The sequence below is a fragment of the Scheffersomyces coipomensis genome (genome assembly GCF_036884675.1).
Source record: "Scheffersomyces coipomensis strain NRRL Y-17651 chromosome Unknown DFJ63scaffold_6, whole genome shotgun sequence".
NCBI lineage: Eukaryota > Fungi > Ascomycota > Pichiomycetes > Serinales > Debaryomycetaceae > Scheffersomyces > Scheffersomyces coipomensis.
This window is the reverse complement of record NW_027042897.1, coordinates 978124-1001617: the sequence shown is the minus strand read 5'-3', so window position 1 is coordinate 1001617 and position 23494 is coordinate 978124. Positions and strand designations below refer to the sequence as shown.

Genomic DNA, 23494 nt, shown 5'->3' with positions numbered 1-23494 from the left:
TGTATGTATTAAATGAATAAGCTAATCTAAAACTACTACTTCCCATGAACACTACTTTCTAATTTTGTAATTCTGGTTAATAACTTCTCTATTCTATCATTGACCTCTGTATCATGTTTATCTAATAATTGAACAACTTGATCTAATTTCAGTTGCATATCCTGCGCTATATCAAACACAGAAGCAACCTTGTTATTGTTTATACTACTATCAGCTTCATTTGAAATATGATTACTGGAAGAAGTGGTTGGAATGGTTGACATAGAAGTATTCTCTCCATCATTTAAATGTGGAGTTGAGAGTCCTATTGTTGATTCTGAACCAGCAGAACTTTGTGCAGACAATGACATATCTATCAATCTATTTGTTATGATCTGTATGGTCGTATCCAGCTCTGAGTAGAACTATTTGTCTTCCTTTGATACTAGCTTAATAGTTGGTAAAGTCAGTGTAACTATCCGATAAAAGGCCTCACCACACTCTAAAAAAAAGATCAGAAACCAAATTTAAAAAAAAGTGTTGCGTGTTGGTAAATTCTGATCTTATAGATAGTGATTAGTTATCATATATTAATCATATCAACAATGCAATTCATACGGTTGATACTACTACTAATACAGGTTGTGTACGTGATTGGTGATGAATCTACCAAATATAAAGTCAAATATCATCATGCTAAAGTACCTAGAAACATAGCGGAGTCTTTGTTAAGTCTTAATCAGAATTTAACCCATCAAGGTCAATTTGAAATCATAGACATACGAAGAGAATCAATTCATGAAAAATACATTTGTTTGTTACCATCAACCCATAATCAAACCATAGAGTCTAATGAAATCATCACTTTACCTTCTACCAACACCCTGGAGGCTCTTGTCAAACGTCAAAAGTTAAAAAAGCAAGCAGTAGAAGCTATTACTAAATCATTTAGTACCAAGGATTGTAATTTTGCATTTGGAGTGGCTAATTATTGGACATTTGCATATTGTTATGGTGATAAAGTTATTCAATTCCATTCTGATTTAGTTCATCATTTCAAAACTGGAAAGCACAAAGCAGAACAACCTGATTTTGTTTATTTATTAGGTAAATTTCCAGGATCTCCAAGTAAGACTGATAAGAATGATTTTGAAAATAGATTGGCTAATCAATCATTCATTTTAAATGATGAAGAATTCTTATTGAGTGATGAAGTAAAACAATTCAATGATCCATTAAATCAATTGGATGATGATTCACCAAAACAAGTATTTATTCAACAAACTTTATATGATGGTACTACTTGTGCTGAAACTAAAGATCCAAGACAAATCGATATTATCTATAAATGTGATCCTACTAAAGAAATGGTTGATATTGCCGAGGTTCATGAAGTCAATATCTGTAAATATCAAATGATTATTAATGTACCCCGACTTTGTTCCATTGATGAATTCAAAGAAAATCCTTCTGAAATCAAAATAGCCGATATCGATTGTAAACTAGTTGATCAATGGAGTTCTGTATCAATGAAACGAGAAATTGAATTCCGTGATTTCTTTGGTTATCCTGAAACCTTGGCTAAAAATCAATATTTTCCAATATACAAAGATAATAAAATAAACCTTGCTGATTATTCATTAAGACCATTAGGAGGTGGGTTTTTCTTTGGGTTTAGAAAAGAAAAGATTCATACTGATAATCCCTATTTCAATAATAGAAACGTTTTATTATTTAATGGTGCATATACTGATCCTATAGAACTACTTCAAAAAATTGGTAAAGTCTTTGTTAGATCACTTGATTTGAAAATACCTTCTCCCATAGTACTTGGTCAAGATAAATATTCTGTATTATCATTGAATGATTCATTTGTGGTTTGGTATGAAATGTATAATGAATTTGGTAAATTATTAGGTATGATTAGAATAACAAGGGATTCAAGTCATACTGATGGAAGAATATTACTTAATTTGATTGATCCATCAACAATGAAAGATCACGAAGGTCATGATATTGTTATTGAAAAATTCGAAGCACCAAATAATCAATGGAATTTTGAAAGCTTTTACAGACCACAACCAGTTGATGAAAAAGATAAAGCAAAACAAACCTTTGAACCAGAAAAGAAACCCCAGGATAATTTAGCAAATACAAAAGATTCACCTGGACAACAGCATGTAATAAATGCTGATGGTCTCACTATGGAAGAATTATCTCAGATATTAGCGGAATATTTGAAGGTAGGCGGTGTTATAAATCCCGATATACCAATTGATATAAATGAAATTGTTAAAGATTTTCATGATAAAGGCAAGCAAACTCAGCAAGACGTGGAGATAAAAGAGGAATCTGTCGATGAGTCTATGGAGCAACAAATCGACAAAGTAGGAGATATAATAGAGGAAAATGGTGAATTAGATTTGTCTGATGTCCAGTTCGAAGACTCTAGCGATCCACTGACCGAAGACGACTCTAACTCAGAGAAGCCTCAAGTTGATTCAGATACAGATATATATAATAATAATCCCAAACAACAAGTTTTGCAACATGATGAGTTATAAGTTGAAACATTAATCCACATCAGGTTTCAAATAAGTCGAATCTTATTAAGTCTGTTGCTAGCTGAGAAGGATTTAAGGTTGATATAATAATAGTTAATCAGTTGATGGGACCATTATTATACATTCTAAAATAGCTAGTTACGAATTTAATAAATCTATTATATATTTATTTATCTAAGAGAAGGAAAATATGATCGAGGAACATGAGTCAATTTAAGTATCATTGACTCAGTATTTTGCTGATCAAATTCAATTCTTTTCTCGAGTTCACTAATGGATGTTCCTTTCTTACGATTACCGGCATTACCTCTTAGATAGGCTTGATACAGGCGTCCAAAATCCAATATCATCATTGAATTGGTGCCTGTATCATAAAGGAAATTTGAAGAATGCACATCTCCATGACTAACACCGAGGCCATGGAGAGTGTCTATAACATTCCACAATTCTTTTTTAACACTATCATTGAAGTTGATACGCAGAAGTATCTGTCCTTCTGAAAGGCTCATTTTGATAAAAAATCCTGACATTGAATTAACACTTTCAGTATCCGAACAGGTCTCTCTCTCTTTGTTAATCAAAAATCCAATTGAGTAGCATCTGGGTTTATACATAAATGAATCGTTTAGATAGACATGAGTTAAAGCATCCCTGACGAATGCTTTAAATGTGAATGCCATTTGATCTTGAAACGAAACACTGCTGCCAGATGAATCAATTTGACAAAGAACTGGATCAAAAATCTTGTAGATTTTATCATCTCCAGTCTTAATAACAATAGAATAGTTCTTCTGTGGAGACTCACCACTAATTATTGTATAGCTGCCAATGGAACTTATGTCCAATGTTTCCATATCCATATTATTTTTAAGTATGTAAAAAGATTTGAGCGATACGTTAATGTTTAACTTTTTCAATACTTCTTTTTCAACTTTTTTAATATCTTTTAGTTCCAGATCTTGAAATCTAACAGAATAATTATCATTCATTTCGTCGTCATTAATTTCATCTTCCATATCACCTTCGATATCTTCAAGTTCATTATCAATCTCTTCTTCTCCGCCTTGAATATACTCACTTATGGTATGAATATCTATTTCATCATCAACACTAGAGTCTGTTGCACTAGAAACCTGATCTGTTGCACTTGAAACTTGACTGTGATCACGCTGATCACTTATTGCCAGAGTCCGTAAGTTACCACGGCGGATATCCACGGTAATACTTTCCGGTACCTTTAAGATCAAGTCATTGAATGAATATAACATGTCGTATCTATCCTTCCATAATTGTGATTTTTGGTCTTCGGTAAAATTCAACGATTCAACAAAATTAAGGACCTTTGATTCCTCAACTATTTTTGAGTACTTTAAAATAACCATTATAATAAATACGGGCACTGAAACTCTCTCCAGTTCGGAATCAAAAACTATAATTTGACATGGAGTTTTGTATAATTTTGAAACATTATATGATATAAAATCATAATCTTCAAAAATTATAGCTATAGCAAAATTACCATCAGTAATAAAGGATATATTTGAACAACACAGAAGAGATTGTAAAAGAGATTGCAGGAAAACGTTAATGAATTCCCTGGATCCCAAATTGGTTTTAGACTTGGAAATCTCAAAAGCTTGGAATATCTCTTTAATTTGATTTCGTTTCACTTCAATTGGAACCACTAAATTTTTCATATAAAGTAAAATATCTGGTCTAGATTTATATTTCGTCCCCATTAAATGTTGAGTTTTCGGATTATCAGAGCTAATGTTATTAGATTTAAATAGTTCTATAGAGTTAGTCAAAAGTAGAGATATTTGTTTCTCTACTTTATCCTCCATTTTTTCAGAGGGAACTATTGTCAGAACATCAGAAATATTAATATAACCAACAGCATCTGGTACAACGTTTAGTAAATCCAAGTTTTCTTCGACAAAGCTAGAGTATGGTTGGGAATCTAACTGAGGAAAAAAATATCCATTGTCATCAAATAATGTGTTTTTTACATTGTAACCTTCAGCTGTATTATTAAAATCTAGTCTCTCACTCATGCTTGGGTTTGTTTGTGAAATTGGACTGAATGAAGAACTAGTTTTCGTCTCAATGCTTTTAATTTCCCACTTCACAGTAAGATATTTCATAGACAACGTATAATTTTTAAAGTTTTTTAAGTTCATCCTTTCATTATAATCTTCAATCTCTTGAAAGACTCCTATGATATCTTCATATAAACCCCTAACATATGTAATAATAGCAACATCATCAGAAGTAAAATCCAGGAAAAAGAAATGCAGATTACACGCCTTATATAGGGTTATAAGTATTTGCCTGGCGGGGTATTGGAGAGGCATGAACCGATTTAAGAGAAACTTAACTTCTTTTGAAAATTCTGAATTATCATTAATGTTGAACTCTTTTAAAATATACTCTAATTTTGATAACCCTTCAAAATAACTTTGTGATACAGCTGCGTCGCTTGAAACTTTGAACAAATTTATCGTCTTATCATGATTCTTTTTAAAGAATTCTATGAACTTATGACAATTGATGAGTTCCACGAATGAAGACATTAAAGTGAATGTGAAATAATATGTTGGTAATGGTATGTCTCCGATGAATTCTTCTTATGATGATAGACAGTAAATCTCTATATTATTTTGAATGTCTTTTTTTTGGTTAGCATAGAATTTTTTTTTTCACTTTGCAGTAATCGAGCGCTTCCATATTAGGAAACTTTAAGCATATAACAATAAAAAAGCCATCATAGGTTTAGTTAATACTACAAAACGGTTATCCATATAATTGCTATTAAGACTATCAAACTGAACACACATCCTAATTATTGACCATAACAAATTATTGTTTGCCTCTTGTTGTTTAATAATTTGTACAATTTTTAAATATTTTGCCGCAAATAAAAATTAGGAAAATATAATATAAATGGTAGCACTGCAAACATAACTACAAAAATAAAAAATAGAGCTTACAGTCAATAAAAAGATCTATATTTTTAAATTTATTAAGTGATATTTCATACATATGATTTAATATTACGAATTATGACCAATATGTATGAAAATACTGATAATTTCTTGATTATTTAAGGGCCTTTTATTATATAGTGTAGATAAGTTAGTACTGATATTTACTTTTGGTACGTGTAAACCTGAGCATCTACGGGAATCGAATTTACATTGAAAAAAAAATGAGCTGTTTGGTGTATAGTTAACCAACAAGATCTAGACGTTATTCAGAGGTCTATAATCATCTAACATTGAAGTCATAATCTAGTTTAATCCCTATACTTGTTTAGATTAAATCAACAATCTTAAAGTTGTTTTTTTTAAAAATTGTTTTTGAAACATAAGGATAAAATAAGAAATCGAACTAGGTCAAATGTTGTTGTCTTTAGCAGGACTTACCCCAAGTGTAATAAAATCACAAACTTCCATAGCTAGTCAAAATCGAAACTTCTCCTTTTTCTGGAAAATATTAGCTTTAGACAAACCTGAATCCTCTGAGAAAGAAAGAAAACTATATAATTGGGATGAATCTCCATATCAAGCTATAAGAACTCGTGCTGCATATATAAGAACCAAAGCTCTTTGTCCGGTAACTAAGAAACCAGTTAATTTCGTTTGTCCATATTCTGGTATTCCAACCCATCATTCCGAAGAAGCTTGGAGAAATGATACCGAATATCATAAGAAGAAGACGTATGAATTATTAAAGAAGGTCAATCTTTTTGAACATGATGTTAGATCAGGTAGAGTATTTGACGAACTTACCTTTCCTGAAGAGCAAACACATGAATATACTGTTAACTTATCTAATTGGGATACCTTCTTTTATACTAGAGATTTCCCACCTATGAATACTGAATTCAATTTAGCTGCAGCTACCAAAGTTTTAACATACCCTATTTCAATTTCATCAATTCTATATAAATTCTCCCCATATGGCCAAGTTCCAAGAGGTCCAGTAACCGTGGAAGGATTAACTTCATTAGCAGCTTTGAAATATACATTATATCCTCCTCATGCTAGAGGTTCAAGTTCAGTATTTAAAGAAAGACCAATGAGAATATTTATAGTGGGAGCTAAGCTGGAATCAATGTTACCAGGATTTGTATGGAAACAATTTGGTTATTTATTTCCTGAAAACAAATTTGAAATTCATTTCATTGGACCTGAAGCTTATTTTGATAGAGAAACAAAGACTTTTGGACCTACCAATATTCCAAATGGTCGTCCTTTAATAGAAAGAATTGATGAACAAATATCTTTATTCTATCATACTAGTTACTTCCATGAAGTTTACGAAATGGGAGATTTATTCCCCTTTGATCCTTATTTGGATGTATTCTTTTTATTCCACCCAGGTTTTACAACTGCTGATGGTATATATTGGGATAAAGCCTTGAAGGGATTATTAGATTCCAAATGTCCAATCTATATCACTGCATACCATGAAAAGGATATGGCAAGAGAAGTCAAATATTTGGAAGATCATCCATTAAATGAAGAAATGGATGTTTTAATGAATCCAACTGAAAATAAATTCGCATGTACAAAGATCGATTTAGTGGATACTAATCCAACTGAAACATTCAATAGTAATAGTCAAATCTATGGATTTAGAGGAAAGAGATACCATGCTATCAAAGTATGATCTTAACTACCACCTCTTATCTATAAACTTTTATTCTTGTAAATAGATATACATACTTTTAAAAAATGACATAATTTTTTTTAATTCAATACATTCTGTAGAGCTGAAAATGGATTGTACGCAGATACAGTCAAAACCAAAAAAAAAAAGTCGATTATAAATTACGTGGTGTTAAAAATAGAGATTGCAATTTTTAGCAACCCTTTACATCAATTGATCAAGACGTATAAGATGGACGACGTCGACAATCAATCATTTAGTTTGATACTACGAGTGATCGATAATGATTTGAGTAAGAGTAATGATTCTCATTTCGAAGTGTTGATCAATACCACATTATCCGATACTATAGCAGAAGTAAAGGCAAAAGTACGGAGTGGATACATCATATTAGATTATCAACAGGAGGAAGTGGCCTATAAGGGATTCATCTTAAGTGATTCACAAACTTTAGGAGAAGTATTGCAAGGTGATGATTTATCACAGGAATTACAAGAAGAGAATTTCATTGTCTATATCAATAATAAACCAGACTTTGAATCTGGTAAGGATGATATCATATCCTTAGATGATGAATCATCAATTGAGTATCAATTTGAAGTTAGTAATGATTCAGATAAGACTACTATGGTACTATCAGATCAGGATTGTATCATTGTGGAAAATGATGTTCAATCGTATGTCTTGATAAGTAAGTCAGGTACTTCTAAATTAAATCATACTTTATCAACTTTAAAAAATACAAAGATTGAAAAGATAAGTGTTCAATATGTGAATAAGGATGTGTCAGACACCAATAATTATGAAGAAGCTATCCCACCTGCTAATGATCCAAATCCAAATCCACATCCAAATGCAGACAATGAACATGAAAATGATGTCCCAGTTCAAGAAATTTTAATGAATATAGGTCGACAATTAGGAAACACAATTCAAGAAGTGGTTACTCTTCTATTTAAAGGATTTGTCATTTTACAAATCTTAGGGATTGGTATACCTCAATATTTCCTAACCAATTGGTATCAATATTTAGCTTATGCTATCTTAGCTCATTTATTGTATTCAATTCTTATAGCTCCTAATGGGATTCAACGATTAAATCTTCAAAACAATAATAATCAATTCATTGCTATTCCACGTGAATTCTATAATGTGGTGAAAAGAAATTTAGATGAAATACGAGATGAATTGATTCGTACTTCAGTTAGAAGAACTAGAGATTATCAATATGTATTAGAACATAAGAATATTATCATTGATAATATGGAGAATATATGTAAGGATATCTTAATGTATTTCCTTTCGATTGTACCATCATTTCAAGAGAAATTAGAAATTGAAATCAATAGTTGGAAGAATACTGAAATTGAAGAATTAGAACTTAAAGTTAAATTATATGCTGATTTAATTAATAGTTTAGTTGAAGGTTATAATTCAATTTTTATACCTGATTTTGAATATGAGCAAGATATTTCATTACGAAGATTGGAAACTGATATGAATAAGATTAATCATTTGATAGAATTAGAAGATGATGGTGGTAAGATCCATAAGAAGGAAGAAAAATTCAAATATTTGATTGAATTTTATCGATTATTACAGCAGGTTTATCCTATATTGAATAAAGCAGTGATTAATAAAGTGCCTTATAAGGATGGTAAAAGAAAGACTGATATTAAGGATGAGAAAGAGACCCATGTTGAGAATGTGGAGGAGCCTGTTATTGATGAATCTATTGACGAGAAGAAGGTTGATAATGTGATTGACGAACAAGAAGATGAGGTTATTGAAGTAATCTTCGAAACTGAAGGTGAATCATCATCTTCAGGGGTTCAAATATTACATGAAGTAGATAACGAAGATATCGTATCGTAATAGGAGCCCTAGCTCTAGTTCAATTCCGCTTGATATGGGAGACGGGAGACGATAACCAAATCTATATATAGCAAGAGACTTATATAAATGAATTATACGGTAGTAAGTAAATAGATAAGGCGGCCAGAGAAGGAAGCATAAAAATGCACGGCACATAAATAAATAAATCCTGTCTATGTAGTAGCGATAATAATCCATACTACATGATATAATTATATTATACAACATTGAACAGATCAAAACTCATAGTTAATTTTCGTGTTTTTGAGAGATTGTTTATATTTTGACCAAATTATTTTTTAATGGTCGCAAAAATATCAAACCATTTTTTTGTTTTGGCTTCCCACTCGTCTTTTGCACCAAAAATGATAAACACCATTTGGTAAACAAACAATTACGATTTAAGCTTTTTATTTTGTGAACTTGGAGTGGGGAGTACCTGATAATAAGAATGGTGAAAAGGAAGAAGTGGAAGAGGAAGGATCTCAGTTGTAATTCTTGGGTTTACTTTTTGACTTTTGACTTTTCTTGGTAGATAGGGTGTATGTGAATAGATAAGGATATATACCTACGAGGGTTAAACAGTACCAGCAAGCAAGTAATTAGATAACATAATAGGATTAGACTATGTAGCAATGTATATATACATTCACATACATATGATATATTTAGATTTGGGGGCCATGTGTATATTGTCATGAACTGAAATCCCGGTATTAGTTGATCATATAAGTAAACCCTGGCACAATAGAAACAATGGATCAAACAAATAAATAAACAAATAAATAAATAAATAAATAAAAACTATTAGAGATACCAGTATAATTAGATTAGACTTAGTGGAAACTTACTTGAATTTACTATGGCCGCCTTGGAACAAGGAAATTTATGTGATTAACTATGGATAATTTTGCTTTGTTTGTTTATACTCATATTTACTCATTTTATGAGTAAATTATAAAACGTAGCGTAAATTTTAAATTTTGTGTATTTGTATACTGGCAAAGTATGTATGTATTACTGACCGTGGCGAGAAGTACAGTTAGTTACTATGCCATTAACGCTTTAGGACATCTAAGGCCAGTTTACCTGGCTATTATGACTAACTGAATTGATTTACCAGGATTAGTTCTATCTATGCAATCGAATACAATGAATGGATTACTTGCTTCCTTCTTTTCAACCCTGTTGATCCAACCGAATGAACCTGGTTATCAAGTCTGATTTTGTCATATGAAATCAAAGGCCCAAGGTCAAGGTACCATCAAACTCATCCAGATCAAGGAATTAGCCATCAAAATTACCTGGTTAAAATCAGTATATTTACTGGCTTCATAAGTTGTCTCAAAAAATATTTTAAAATTTTTAATTTTGTGCGCGGACTAATCCAGTTGCACCTGCCTAATTAGGAAGGAACCATAATAAACGCTGGTTCGAGGTTATACCTAAAATTGATCAATTATAACCATTTTCAACCAGTTAGTAAACTTAATATGTGGGTTTGTTTGTTTTGATTTCCTATCCTTCTATCGTTAGTAAATCAATATGAAATAGGAGCAAACAAGAAAATTTTTTCTTAGCTTTCCCATGTCAAAAGCTTTTTTGAATGTATAAATATCAGACTTAATCTCTCTTCTGTAAAATTTTAATTATTATAAGTTTCTTCTTCTCTTTTCTTTTCTTTCTTCTTTATCCAAACAGATCTAGTTCATACTTACCAACTACTTACTTTCGTTAAATTTTTACAATGCAATTCTCAACCGTCGCTTTATTCGCTGCCGTCGCTGCTTTCGTCGCTGCTGATGTTACTGAAACTGACTTATCTACCACTTTAGTTACCTTAACTGAATGTCCAGAAACCGTCACTGAATGTCCATACAGAGTCTCTACTTCCGTTTCTCCAGCCAATGTCACCCCACCAGCCAATGTTACTACTTACGAAGGTGCCGGTGTTAAGGTTCAATTCGCTGCTGGTGCCGCTGCTTTAGCTGCTGGTGCTTTATTAGCTTTATAAGTTAATTAAGAACTTATCATGTCATATGGTTTGTTATTAATTTAGCATCATTAAATCAATCTTCATTTATGAGGTAGTATAATAAGATCAATGAAAATGGCCTGGTTTGCCTCATGAATTAAAATACAATCTACTACTTTAAAATGATCTCGGGGTTTAATGCATTCTATTTAATAAATATATATAGTGTATATTAGGTTTTTAATTATTCTCAAAGGTTGAAATAAACAGTAAGCATAGAAATTATCTTAATTCATTAATTGTAGTTCTATTTGTAATCATTCATAGTTGGTGACACATAGCATTTCCAAGCTTTTTGTTGGTAGCGATTTTGTATTTTGTATACCCTTTGTTATATGCAGTCAAGTGCAAAAAAAAAAGGTATGACGAAACCCATTTGTTCTGATCTCGTCGTACTACTAAAATGTAACATTGTTCTCTCTATTTTAACTTCTTTTTCATATCCATTGTATGTTAACTTCCAGATGGATAGATTAACTGATGAAAGTAAAAACTTCCACCATGCAGTATATACCGTAGTATCAAAGATACCTTATGGTCATGTCACAAGTTATGGTAAGTATCGTGTTTTTTTTTTTGCATACCCATTTCCCATCCCTCATCAAATTTTACTAACAAATCTTCATAGGTCATATTGCTTATTTATTAAATAAACCTCAAAATTCAAGACAAGTGGGTTCATCATTAAAACATTGTGATCTTATCTTAGAATCCCTAAGACAAGAATTACCTCCCAATCAAAGAGATCAATATTATAATCTTGATACGTTACCGTGGTGGAGAGTTATAAATAGTGTGGGGAAAATATCACCTCGAGGTAACTCAAATGGTGAATATGTTCAAGCTGAAAGATTAAGAGATGAAGGTGTGATAGTCCTGTCGGGTCATAAAATTGACCTAGAAGATTTCGGTTGGTTTCCTGATGAACTTGATTTCTGACGTGAAAATTTGGAATATATATTATTGGATTTCGTTAAATTGGAAAAATGGGAAAAAATTAAAAAAATATCAGAACATAATAAATATTTATATATATAGTACATTAATTAACATAATACGTACTTTCTCTGAAGTACAAAGTGTCTTTATTTGGATTGTGATGATTTTGGTTTCTTACCGTTTGTATTGTTCGTAGAATTATTATTCTTTTTATTGTTATTGGGTGAAGGTGTATTACCTCCTCCAGAACCCTTACGATTCTTATTCGATGGCCTTTTCTTTTCAGTAGATGGTCCTTCTAATTGTTTTTGAACTTTCTTAGATTCTTCATCCCACCATTTTGCAAATTCTTCTTCTTGTTGGATTTCAGCTAAAGTTTTTCTCTGGGATTCCTCTAATTTAAGTCGTTCTAATCTTAATGAATCATGAATCATAACTTCTGTTAAAGATGGGGTTGAATAAACTTTATTAAATTCAGTATCCACTTTAACTGAATTAGATGTCGCAAGGGTAGAAAATTGAATTGAACTCGTAGCGGCTGGTGATGATGAAGATGACGGTGAAACAACTGTTGTTGATGATGATGAACTTGGTTTACGCGTCATGTTGGAACTATTATTAACTATGGGTGTAGAACTTTTCCGTTGCTTGGGTAATTTGAGAGTTTGTGGTTGAATTGAAGATGGAGATCCTAACACGGGTAAATCATTAATAACCAGACTAGATGCAACACTTGGACCAGCCAGAGAAGACCAAGGACTAGATGATGACAAAGGTTTAGTTTCAACCGGTTGATCATTGTTAACAACTACAGCTGCAGCAGCGGCTAATCTCTTTCTTTCCTTTTGAGATAATTTAACCACAGGTCCAATCCTAACATTAGCTGACTTTTTAACCCATTCTGAATTTATACCATTTCTAGCATTTGCATTTGAATCATTTACAGATTTTCCTAAAATAGGTTGGAACTTATCTAAAAGAATAGGTGAAGCAGCTCCACTTGTATTCTTAGAAGCCCAATTTGAAAATGGACTTAATGCAGCTTTGATCGGTTGAGGTGCTTCTGCCATACTAGGTTTGAGTAACAATGAAGATGACGAACCACCTATAGTTGGACTTGCTGCTACACTAGCAGTACTACTTACCACAGATGCACTTCTTGATGGCGCAGCTGAACTAGGTGGAGTTGGTGAAGGACTTAATACAAGTGATACTTTTGATTTTCTTCTTTGTTTACTATTCAGTACTGTTTCAAATCCATCATGATTATCTTCAATAGCAATTGGGCTAATGATTTCTGGTTTTTGTTTAGATATTGCTTCACGGAAACTTAATATATCATTAGTTAAAGTTGAACTCTTTCTTGATTTCTTCTTCTTGACTGTTGTAGATGCTTCTTTAATAGGTTTAACTTCATATTTAACATCAATTAATGGTTCAAATGCAAGATATCCTTTTCTATCACTAATGAAAAATTCATTAAATTTAAACATATCATTCATAAAGGCTCCAATTAATACATTAGAATCACTTTCAAACCAATTAGTCAACATATCCGCATTTAATTCTCCTCTATCATTGGCAAAATCTAATACTTTACAGTTTTGAAAATATTTGATTTGTCCTTCTAATTTCTTAAGTATATCTAATGATAAATCCTTTAATGATGAATCAAATAATAAAATCTCCAAATTGTTATAGATATACCAACAACAATTCATGAATAATTTCGGGGCTGACAAATATTCGGAATGAGTTAATAAAATAGTGACATTATCCAACGATATGAAATCTATAATGGCTAATTGACAAAGAGATTTTAATTGGAATAATAATAATTCATCAGCAATTTCAATTAACTCTAACATATCATTAATAAATTCATCTTGATTATGGAAATCGTATCCAAAACAATTGAATACTTCTAAATCGGCAAACCCGTATAAATGACGTAAAATCACCATAAATTGAAATTTAGAAAGTCCACTGAAATCTAAAACTTTAGATTCATCTTCCGTATCCCATCTTTCAGATAATACAGTTTCAAAAAATGCTGAACGTGCTTTAAGAATATATGAATGACATCGTATATGTCCATCACTTAATGTTACTAAAACATCTCCTGAATCATCATCTAAAATAGATTGGAATGAAGTGAGATATTTTTCGAGTGATTGACTACCATTAAATGATGATGATACTTTAAAGGCATCTAACAATTGGTGAAAATCTTCAAATATGGTCTTAAGACGTGGTGGATAACTTTGACGAGAACTATACGAATTCCAGATATCGAGTCTTTCTCCTGTATATATAGCATAAAGCAAAAGCAAAATAGATTCGATTGTAATGTCGTTCTTGAATTCTAAGGTCGAAGTTAGAGGGTCATATTCAACTTTGATATCTTCCCACACGAAGTAATCACCTTCATTTTCAGGATTTAGCACCTTATTGAATAGCGACGATCGAGCCTCAAGTATACTTTTATGAAATCCAATGACTATCTCGGAATCCTTATCTAATTTGATCAAACCATCATATGACTTGCCACTAATGTCAACATTATCCTTGTTAAACCTACTCTTAAGAAATAGAAGATCAGATTGTAAAACTCCTGTAAGTGAACTGATATCACCTTCGTCTTTCATTAAATCAAGACTGTCTTCTAATTGTCCTCTTCTATGGATGCTTTTATCATATTTGTCATTATATTGATTACGCAATAAATCAACAGTGGAAGTTTCTGAATCAGATACAACTAAAGTAACTTCATCATCATCAATTTCATAACTTTCATCAGGATAAAGGAAATTTGAAATATAGGTATGAAATTTATGATCCACTTGTAATAATTGATCTTGCTTTCTCGTGGTTGAAGCGTCTATCAATGGACATAAATATTCAATATCTTTAAAGAAATCATTCTTTTGTAACTTCAAGGGTAATATATCAATATCATCACGAATAAATCCAAACGATAAGAAATTTATATCACAGGAGACTTGAACGATTTTATTTAAATTATCAATCTTTTTAAATTTACTTTGAGTAGAAGGTAAATAAGATGCAGATGACATGGAATTTTTTCTTTGATTTGATGAAGTACCCGATTTTAAAAATACTGACCCATTTCTTGTGCATAAGACAATTGAACCATCACTTGACACATCGATATCTGTAGCCAACATATCATGATCATAACCCTTCCATACAGATGTGTATTTTATATTCTTGATCTCTGAATTATTCAATGAAAAACTTACCACACTTCCATTCTCTAATAAAACTGTACAATGTTTAGTACTCCTAGTAATAATCTTTTTAATTTGAACCACTTGAGTAAGTTTAATAGGAGTGAATATATCAAAATGTTTATCAGTATTAGATCGAGTTGGGATTTTAGGTAATTTAAAATGTTGATAATTATAATACACATGAATATCATTTTTAGTAGTTACCACACAAGTACAAAGTTCACTAGTATCGACACTTTTAATTTCATCTCGAAGCTGGACTACTCGTGGATAATGTTGAATTTCTCCTTTGAATGCTTGATCATATAATTTGACTTCGACATCCCCTTTTAATAATGGAATTCCCATTTGTCCAACATTCAACCCCCAAAAGAAGATTTCATTTTTGGTATAAGCTACTGAATGAACCTTTGATACTGAAATACCGATGATTTGATTAAAATTCTTCTTTAAATCACCTGCTACTAAAGTTGGAGTTGCTTGGAATGTTTCTAAGAATCCCTTAGTTTGATTATATTTGGCTGATGAATTAGAATCAAATCCTAATTGTTGGAAACTATTTAACCCCCAAGCATAAATCTTACCATCAGTAGTTAAAGCAATGTTATGATTGTTCGATATAGCAACTTCTTTAACGGGACTTATGTTCGATTTATTTGAATTAAAGAATTCAATCTTTTTAAATTTGAAATAATCATTTAAATCATCAAATCCATGACCTAATCTACCACGAGACCCAATACCACTTGAATATACTTCACCATCTTTTGTTACCACTACTGAATGGTTTTTGGAAATAGCAAATTGTTTATAACGTGGTTTTCTTAGAGCATCTTGAATGGCGTCTGATGTACTTGTCTTTGGTTTAAATATATCATGACTAATTCTTGACGGAATAGACCTATCTCTTGAATCACCGACTCCTAATTGATTATTTGCGTTTGATCCAAACAGATAGATTTCTGATCCACCTCTTTTACTACTCCAGCTTACTTCTAGTGGTCTTAGTATCTCTTTTTTGCTATCAGGTTGATTATTATTAGCTGTAGTATTGGCTGGGGTTTCATTATTAACATTATTATTATTATTATTATTATTAGCGTTATTATCGTTATTATCGTTCGGTTGATTATTATCGTTGTTATTCCGTTGCTCTGCAGTCTGATCTTTTAATGCATCATCGTCCTCAGTTGATTGGTTGCCAAATCTATAAATCAAATGTAATTCATTCTTTTCATTAATATATTGAGGTATCCAAGTTAAATCTTTAAAATCATTACCTAATAGTTGAATAGGTGCTACACCATTTCTGTCTTTACATCTTAAAGCATCCATTAAGATATTATTATTCGCTATAGTCAGATTCAGCTTTGAACTTGAATTTTTATAATGTTCTATTAAGATATTAAAACAAATGATTCGATTTAGATTGATACAATAATGCAAACAATTCCAACCATTTTCATAATCAATGGCATTCAAAATCGACTTGACTTCTCCATTCTTCAACAAATTCCTCAATAAATCATGTCTATTACATAGGATAAGCAAATGAAGTATAGTTCTTCCAAATAAATCCCGTTTAGCAATATCATCTTTAGATAACTTTGCCAAGTTCTGATTTGAGGAGTTTAAGTTCGGTGGGGGTGGGGAAGAAGTAGATAAAGGGCTAGATTCTTTAAGCATATTTTGGCTTACCACATCTGTTAATCTTGAATTATATGATCTAGGGATTGAAAAGGTTATTGATATAAATGAATTTGGCTGTCAAAGTTATTTACAACCAATTTATGATAAAAATTATTTTTGTTTTGGTATCTATATTTAATTTGAACTTTGTACACGCTCTTTTTTAAATTCTGACACGTCTTGAGGTTATATGCACACTACTATCAAACGTGGTGAATGAATTATCATGATTCAGCTTATGATTAAGCTTTACTGTGGTTGATGATGATTACGAAGTGATAATATATGTACATTAGTAGTTTTTATTCATTAGTTTCTGTGTGTAAATACATATCTCTATATATAGAAATCGAGTTTTAGTGTATTAAGAGTCTTACTCTGTTAAGCTTCTGACTTAATGGCTGATTTCATTGGAGATTTGATATCAGGACCCAGTAATTCTGGAGTACTAAGATCTGCAAGGTTGTTTAATCTGTCATCTAAGGCAAGAAGCACTGGTTCATCTCCTCCTTCTGAATCAGGTAAAAAGAATGAATTAGCAATGATTTTCTTCTTTATGGCAGTGATTCTACCAGTTGGAGGTAATCTTGGTCTTATGTTTCTTTGTTTTTGAGGTAATTCATCATCTTCAATTAATAATAATGCACTATCTTCAGGTAAATCATATGGTTCACCTTTCTTCTTTTGAACTTTAATATAATGAGCTTTGGATTTTTCATTCAATTTATTATAGAATGGTCTTAAAATTCCAATTTGTTTATCAACATCAACAGCTGTCAAATATGGTGGAGTATAATCTTTCAAATCTTCATATTTATTCCTCTTACTAACTCCTCCACTACTAGCATAAGAATTATGTAATCTGGAATGTAATAAATAAATTGGAATTGATGAACTTAACATATTAAATTCACGATCTAAACCTAATTCTTTAAATCCAAAGAAATCATCTCCTAAATCATTCGAGAAATCACCTGTCATGAATTGTTCACTATTATCTTCAAAACTTCTTTCATTAAAGTTTTCTAAACCAGGTCTTAATAAATCTTTAAGGAAATTAGATAATTTGGCTCGAAGATCAACAAGCTTTTCCAGTTGTCGTACTATTCTTTCTTGAACATAAGTATATAAATCATCAGGTTTATTAACCCCATTTTCTAATAATGATACTAACAATATCGAAGTTTCATCCATTTCATTAGATGAATTACTCTCGGTATGTAATTTAATGGATTTAATCAAATTACTAAGATATTTCTCTGCTAATTGTGTTAGAGTATTAACAGCAAATGGTTCTGTCTTTTCAAACCCAGTTTGCATAGCAATCTTGGCCACATTTCTTCTTAATACGGCAAATTGAACATCTTCACTAAACGCATCATGATTAGGTAACTTGGACGCATTATCAACATCAACTTCTCTAATGGCTTCAACTTCAGGTTGTTTCATTTGAGTATGATGGACAAATTGTTGGGTTTGCATTTGACGAATAAGAGATATCTTGAAACAAATCTTTCTAATTTCTTGAATTTCATGAATATTTTCAAAATAAACTTTATTTAATCCTTTATCTTGTGGTAATACAAAGGCTGATTTTAATTTAGATGCATCACCGCCAACTTGTTGTAATAAGATATCAGCCATTTTTTGTTCTTTCAAATCTTCTTCAGCTTCATTAATCCCATTATATTTAAATCCAGGAATTCCACCAGTTAAATCATATTCTAATAAATATGGTTCGTCATTCTCTAATAAATTCTGAGATTTAGAAATCACTTCTTTATTGCTTAAATATTGATTGAAATTTTTCATTTCAATTGATTGTCTTATAATAGCTGCTGCATCAGGACGAAGATGATAATTCTCATCAAATAATTCAGCACGTTGAGAACAATAATTAGCTCTTGATTTAGAAGTTAATGATCTCCAAGCCAATAATTCAGGATCAAATTCATCATCTTCTTCTTCATTAATACCATTACTATCACCATTTAAATTATCATTCTCTTCTTCCTCCTCTTCATCTTCATCTCCATTAGTAGTATTTCCGACTACTGCACTACCTTCGGCAGCAGGAGTTTCAGACGTAAGATTTGTACCACTTGGAGAATCAACCACTGAGGGACCTAATGAAATTGGAGTACCCGGTTCAGTAGCTTCTGCTTTAACTTGATCTTGTCTTGAACTTTTTCTTCCCTTTTTCATTGATTTACCACTAGCTTCTAACGGAGTAGCACCACCACCATTCTTCTCTTCTTCTAATTCTTCTTCTTTTTCAATATCAGCTCTATTCCTAATTGTTATATTAGGGATGGTAGGAGCCAATTTAAGAGTTTTCTTTTGCATGGCTAAAGCATGGGTCCTCATGAAATGTTTTGGATCAGCATTATAGGTTAAGCAATTAGACCAGATTAACATTAAATCATCAACGAATTCTTGCTTTGAATTATAGGCAAATGATTTTAATTTTTTCAAAGCGGTATTTAAATCCATTGGTTTTTTGATGATTAATCCATAATTGGGTGCTTCACGTTTTGATACTTTATTTAAAAATGGAGTAGAATGTTCAGAATAAGCTCTTAATTCAAGCACCACTTTCTCACAAGCTTCATACAATTCTTCTTGACCAACTTTATCATTACTAGCCCATTTACCTCTATTTTTACGAACATCCATAAAAAGTGATCTTAATTCATGATCATTTAATGAAACTTCTTCTCTCTTCAGCTTAATGGTGTTCAATAAATGTTGAAGACTAGTACTACCTGTTCCAAGATTTATACCTGCCATGGGTTCTTCTCCTGTGGTTAAATTACCATTATTATCATTATTAGTACTTTTTGAATTTTCCAATTGTAAATCTGATTTTTCTAATTTTCTTCTTTTGATTAAAGTTTCTCGATCATATTCGAAATTATGATATACTTTATTAAATTCTTTGATTAATTTATCTTGATCATCAATAGCAGATGTCTTATTGTTGATGGTTGTTGATGCAGAACTAGATAAAGTAGTGATATTGTTATTTTGAATTTGTGATGTAGCGGCTGATATACTTTCTTGATTAGAAGTTGTTTGCGAATCAATAGCATCAGTAGATGAATTATTGGGAGTAGAAGTTGCAAATATACTGATCGGTATTTCTAAAATGACTTGATTATCATCATTGAATTTTAATTCTGATACTTCACTTTCAGGTTCTTTCATATCCACATCTTCAGATTCTTTCTTTTTATCTTCCTCCTCGTCTTCATCTTCATCATCATCATCATCATAATCATCTTCTTCTTCTCTTATCACAGGAGCTGGGGCTGACTTTTCTATATTATCCGTTTGAGCAGCTTCTCCGTCATTATCTCCACCAGGAAGATCATCAAGAGTATCTATTAATTCAAAATCATCTGTCACTTCTTCAATATTATATATTGATGTATCCAAATCTTTGGCAGTATAATAATAATCAATGGCTTTTTCCCATAATAGATATCTTATATGTAGAGCCAACATTTTAATGTTCTTTGAACCTTCTTCAAATTGAATTTCAGGAGTGTCATCTTCATCTTCGACCGAAGTTGAAGAATCACCATTCTTATCATTCTTACCATTGGAAAGTTCTTCCACTTTATCTTCATATTCGCCGTCATGTACGTCATCATTTCCATTCTTTGTTATCTTACCATTTGATGATTCCTTCTTTTCATCGTTGGAGTCATCTCCGGTAGACTTGGTGAATTTAACGAAACAATCACCTTCAAGGAAATTATACCATAATTTAAAATCATCAAGATTTATTATATAATCCAAAATTTTATATTGGGATTCGTTTAAAAAGGTTTCAAAGAACTTAGAATCATGTAACTTCTTGGCTAATCCGAATAATTTTCGACTATTGTTGAATTTAAACGTTGTTAGCTTATCCATAATGATTATATTGGTGTGTGGAGTATATAGGTAGGAATTATATGAAATTTGATGAATATTAAATGAATGAAACTTGTTATTGATCAAGGTATAGTTGATCTATATGATCTAAGAATAGATGTAACTATCCTTATATGAGTTGAGAAAGGAGGTTAGTTTATTAAACCCAATGAATGATTGATATTCCTATTTCACTTTGTTTCTGTGGTTGTCACTGCCAAAAACTGTTGATATCAAAGTTCTATCAGTTGACAACGAAATAAATCGACTAAAAACTCGAGTAGTACACTATCAGCAAGATTATTGAGTGATACAACTATGTCGATTGATTGATGGATTGGTTGGTTAAAATTGATTGATTGGAATGGAATGATTAAACTTGATTCTCTATAGTTAACGTTTTTCTAATTTTATATTTTTTTGGTTTCGAAAAAATTCACGTCTTTTTTTTTTTCATAACACAAATAAAAATTTATAGTATAACTAGGAAGCAAAAAAGTTTGATTAGAGGTGGATGAGAAGAGAGTGGTTAGAGAATCAGTATGAATCGGGTCAGTTGACTAGTGGTTTCAAGCTAGTGGGAGAGATAACAATGTGTCTATGCATACTACAACCATTATATTCAATTATATTAAGAAACTTTCTATGCTATTAAAAATTGGATAATATAAAAATCATAAGAATCATATAAACAATAAATAATAAATAAAGACTAGGACCAAAGGTAAATCATAATAATAATAATAATAATCAAAGATTAAAATAATCTATCTATACATATATGTCTATGATATAAATATAAAAAAACATGTATAAATCATCATAATAATCAATCAATTCTTTGTTTCATTATTTTCCACCATGAGATTCCCATTCATTTATGTTCTATTTATTGTATCTATCTAGACTGCATATTTCTTTGTCCATTCTTTAGCAGTTGCTTCATATTTGGCTCTATCTTGTTTATAAATATGAGCAATTTCAGGAACCAAAGGATCATCTGGATTTGCATCTGTTAAAAGAGAACAGATAGATAATAATACTTTAGAAATAGTTAGAGCTGGAGACCATTGATCTTTTAATATATCTAAACAGATATTACCATTACCATTAATATTCGGATGATAGATTTTAGTAGTGAAAGCAATCTTTGGAGGTTTGAATGGATAATCAGTAGGGAAATGAATAGATAAGAAAAACACACCTCCAGCATATGGAGAATCTGGTGGACCCATGATAGATGCTTGCCAATGATATAAATCATCCCCAACAGGACCTGCGGAACATGATGATGGTGGATCTCTAAAAAAAAATCAGGTAAAGTTAGTATAAAATGAACATTTCAAAACTTGACAAATCAGTCGATCGTTATATATCTCTATCCTTGAAATGAATCAAACTCATTCTATGACTGTATCGTATCTATGTTATAATTTTAAACTCGTCAGACATCTAAAATCGTGAGGCAAAAAAAATTGGTGAAATCACGAACAAAAAAAAAACTGAACATCTTTTTTTTGTCTGTCTAACAGTCTCCACTCCTTATTACCAACTTCTGCCACAAATCAAAAAATTAGATAGTTAATGATAAAGTTATAGGGTGATGGATTATGAAGTTATATAGTGTGTATGAAAGTAGTTGTAGTTGGATGGTTTCCGTATTCAGTTTATTGATTGATTGGTAATGATATGATGATATGAGTGGGGGGGGGGGAGTAGTTCAATTTCATTTGTGATTAGTCGAATTACAATGATCAAATCAAAAATAGATTACATGATGCAACTTGGCTTATTGGAAGGATTGATATAAATGATCCATGATTCATGATCATACGTGAAATGATGCTGTTTATATTGACCCTGACTAGATAGATGGATGATGATATATAACGATTCAAAGCATGATTCCTATAAATGACAAATTGGTCTTCATTCTGCAAACTAGGGTATGCTTAATTTAGAACCAATCAATCAAAAACACTCCTTGTTTTTTTCTATACATACCTTCCTAAATCAGCTAATTCTTTGTTGATACGTTTTAAAGACATGATGATAGATTAATTTGATGATGTATATGTATATATAAGTTATGGATAACTATAGAGTAAGAAGAAGGAAGAAGAAAGAAGTGGTTAAAAGGGAAATCTCAATTCTCAAAAAAGAAATGAAAAGAACCGAAAAGAAAAAATCTTTTGATTAAAACTTTACTGGTTAGTGGCATTTATTTATTTTTACATGTTATATAGGATAAATGTGTAAAATTTTATTACAGTTTAACTAGTTAGTTTAAGTCTCACATTTACTGTATGATTCATAATTAAACTTTGTATATATACTGTAAATCACAGTACGCATACCAGTTCTTATCATGTATCAATTATGTTTCTATTATAAACATTGGTAGATTAACAACTTATAATAAATGGTGTTGCATCTGAATATGACAACTACTATTATGTAAATGAAATAACCTGTATAGATCGTTATATGTGACCAAGAATGTATCTATATATTCTGATTTGTAGGTCATTACGAACGCCAGAATTAAAAAAATAACAAATACA

The 23494-nt window shown here is 31.1% G+C and overlaps 9 protein-coding genes across 9 annotated transcripts; 4 read left to right on the top strand and 5 right to left on the bottom strand. All coding sequences in view use genetic code 12, as the record gives it.

Annotated features, from left to right (window-relative positions):
- Window positions 1–35: 35 nt before the first annotated feature.
- DFJ63DRAFT_315077 (uncharacterized protein) lies at window positions 36–350 on the bottom strand (the record flags this gene model as incomplete). Its single annotated transcript, XM_064906482.1, has 1 exon — window positions 36–350. One exon carries the CDS (start codon window positions 348–350, stop codon window positions 36–38), a length of 315 nt encoding a protein of 104 aa, XP_064760643.1.
- Window positions 351–584: 234 nt separating this feature from the next.
- DFJ63DRAFT_337169 (uncharacterized protein) lies at window positions 585–2543 on the top strand (the record flags this gene model as incomplete). Its single annotated transcript, XM_064908495.1, has 1 exon — window positions 585–2543. The coding sequence occupies one exon, from the start codon at window positions 585–587 to the stop codon at window positions 2541–2543; it is 1959 nt and encodes a 652-aa protein (XP_064760642.1).
- An 85-nt stretch (window positions 2544–2628) lies between these two features.
- Window positions 2629–5529, bottom strand: DFJ63DRAFT_228940 (uncharacterized protein). Its single transcript, XM_064904231.1, has one exon. The coding sequence runs from the start codon at window positions 5114–5116 to the stop codon at window positions 2714–2716; it is 2403 nt and encodes an 800-aa protein (XP_064760641.1). The 5' UTR covers window positions 5117–5529; the 3' UTR covers window positions 2629–2713.
- Window positions 5530–5693: 164 nt separating this feature from the next.
- Window positions 5694–7307, top strand: MSS51 (Mss51p). The gene has a single exon (XM_064907215.1). The coding sequence runs from the start codon at window positions 5943–5945 to the stop codon at window positions 7215–7217; it is 1275 nt and encodes a 424-aa protein (XP_064760640.1). The 5' UTR covers window positions 5694–5942; the 3' UTR covers window positions 7218–7307.
- Window positions 7306–9344, top strand: FGR34 (Fgr34p). Its single transcript, XM_064904193.1, has one exon. The coding sequence runs from the start codon at window positions 7449–7451 to the stop codon at window positions 9090–9092; it is 1644 nt and encodes a 547-aa protein (XP_064760639.1). The 5' UTR covers window positions 7306–7448; the 3' UTR covers window positions 9093–9344.
- Window positions 9345–11591: 2247 nt separating this feature from the next.
- Window positions 11592–12066, top strand: DFJ63DRAFT_289694 (uncharacterized protein; the record flags this gene model as incomplete). Its single annotated transcript, XM_064905247.1, has 3 exons — window positions 11592–11682; window positions 11756–11821; window positions 11873–12066. 3 exons carry the CDS (start codon window positions 11592–11594, stop codon window positions 12064–12066), a joined length of 351 nt encoding a protein of 116 aa, XP_064760638.1.
- A 146-nt stretch (window positions 12067–12212) lies between these two features.
- On the bottom strand, window positions 12213–17006 carry DFJ63DRAFT_289148 (uncharacterized protein; the record flags this gene model as incomplete). The annotated part of the gene is made up of 3 exons (XM_064905206.1): window positions 12213–12757; window positions 12827–16331; window positions 16395–17006. The coding sequence occupies 3 exons, from the start codon at window positions 17004–17006 to the stop codon at window positions 12213–12215; spliced, it is 4662 nt and encodes a 1553-aa protein (XP_064760637.1).
- Window positions 17007–17390: 384 nt separating this feature from the next.
- On the bottom strand, window positions 17391–20930 carry SPT7 (SAGA histone acetyltransferase complex subunit; the record flags this gene model as incomplete). The annotated part of the gene is made up of 2 exons (XM_064905250.1): window positions 17391–20569; window positions 20687–20930. 2 exons carry the CDS (start codon window positions 20928–20930, stop codon window positions 17391–17393), a joined length of 3423 nt encoding a protein of 1140 aa, XP_064760636.1.
- A 758-nt stretch (window positions 20931–21688) lies between these two features.
- UBC4 (E2 ubiquitin-conjugating protein) lies at window positions 21689–23135 on the bottom strand. Its single transcript, XM_064907214.1, has 2 exons — window positions 22935–23135; window positions 21689–22232 (listed from the first exon to the last, which is right to left on the bottom strand). Exons 1-2 carry the CDS (start codon window positions 22976–22978, stop codon window positions 21833–21835), a joined length of 444 nt encoding a protein of 147 aa, XP_064760635.1. The 5' UTR covers window positions 22979–23135; the 3' UTR covers window positions 21689–21832.
- Window positions 23136–23494: the final 359 nt, after the last annotated feature.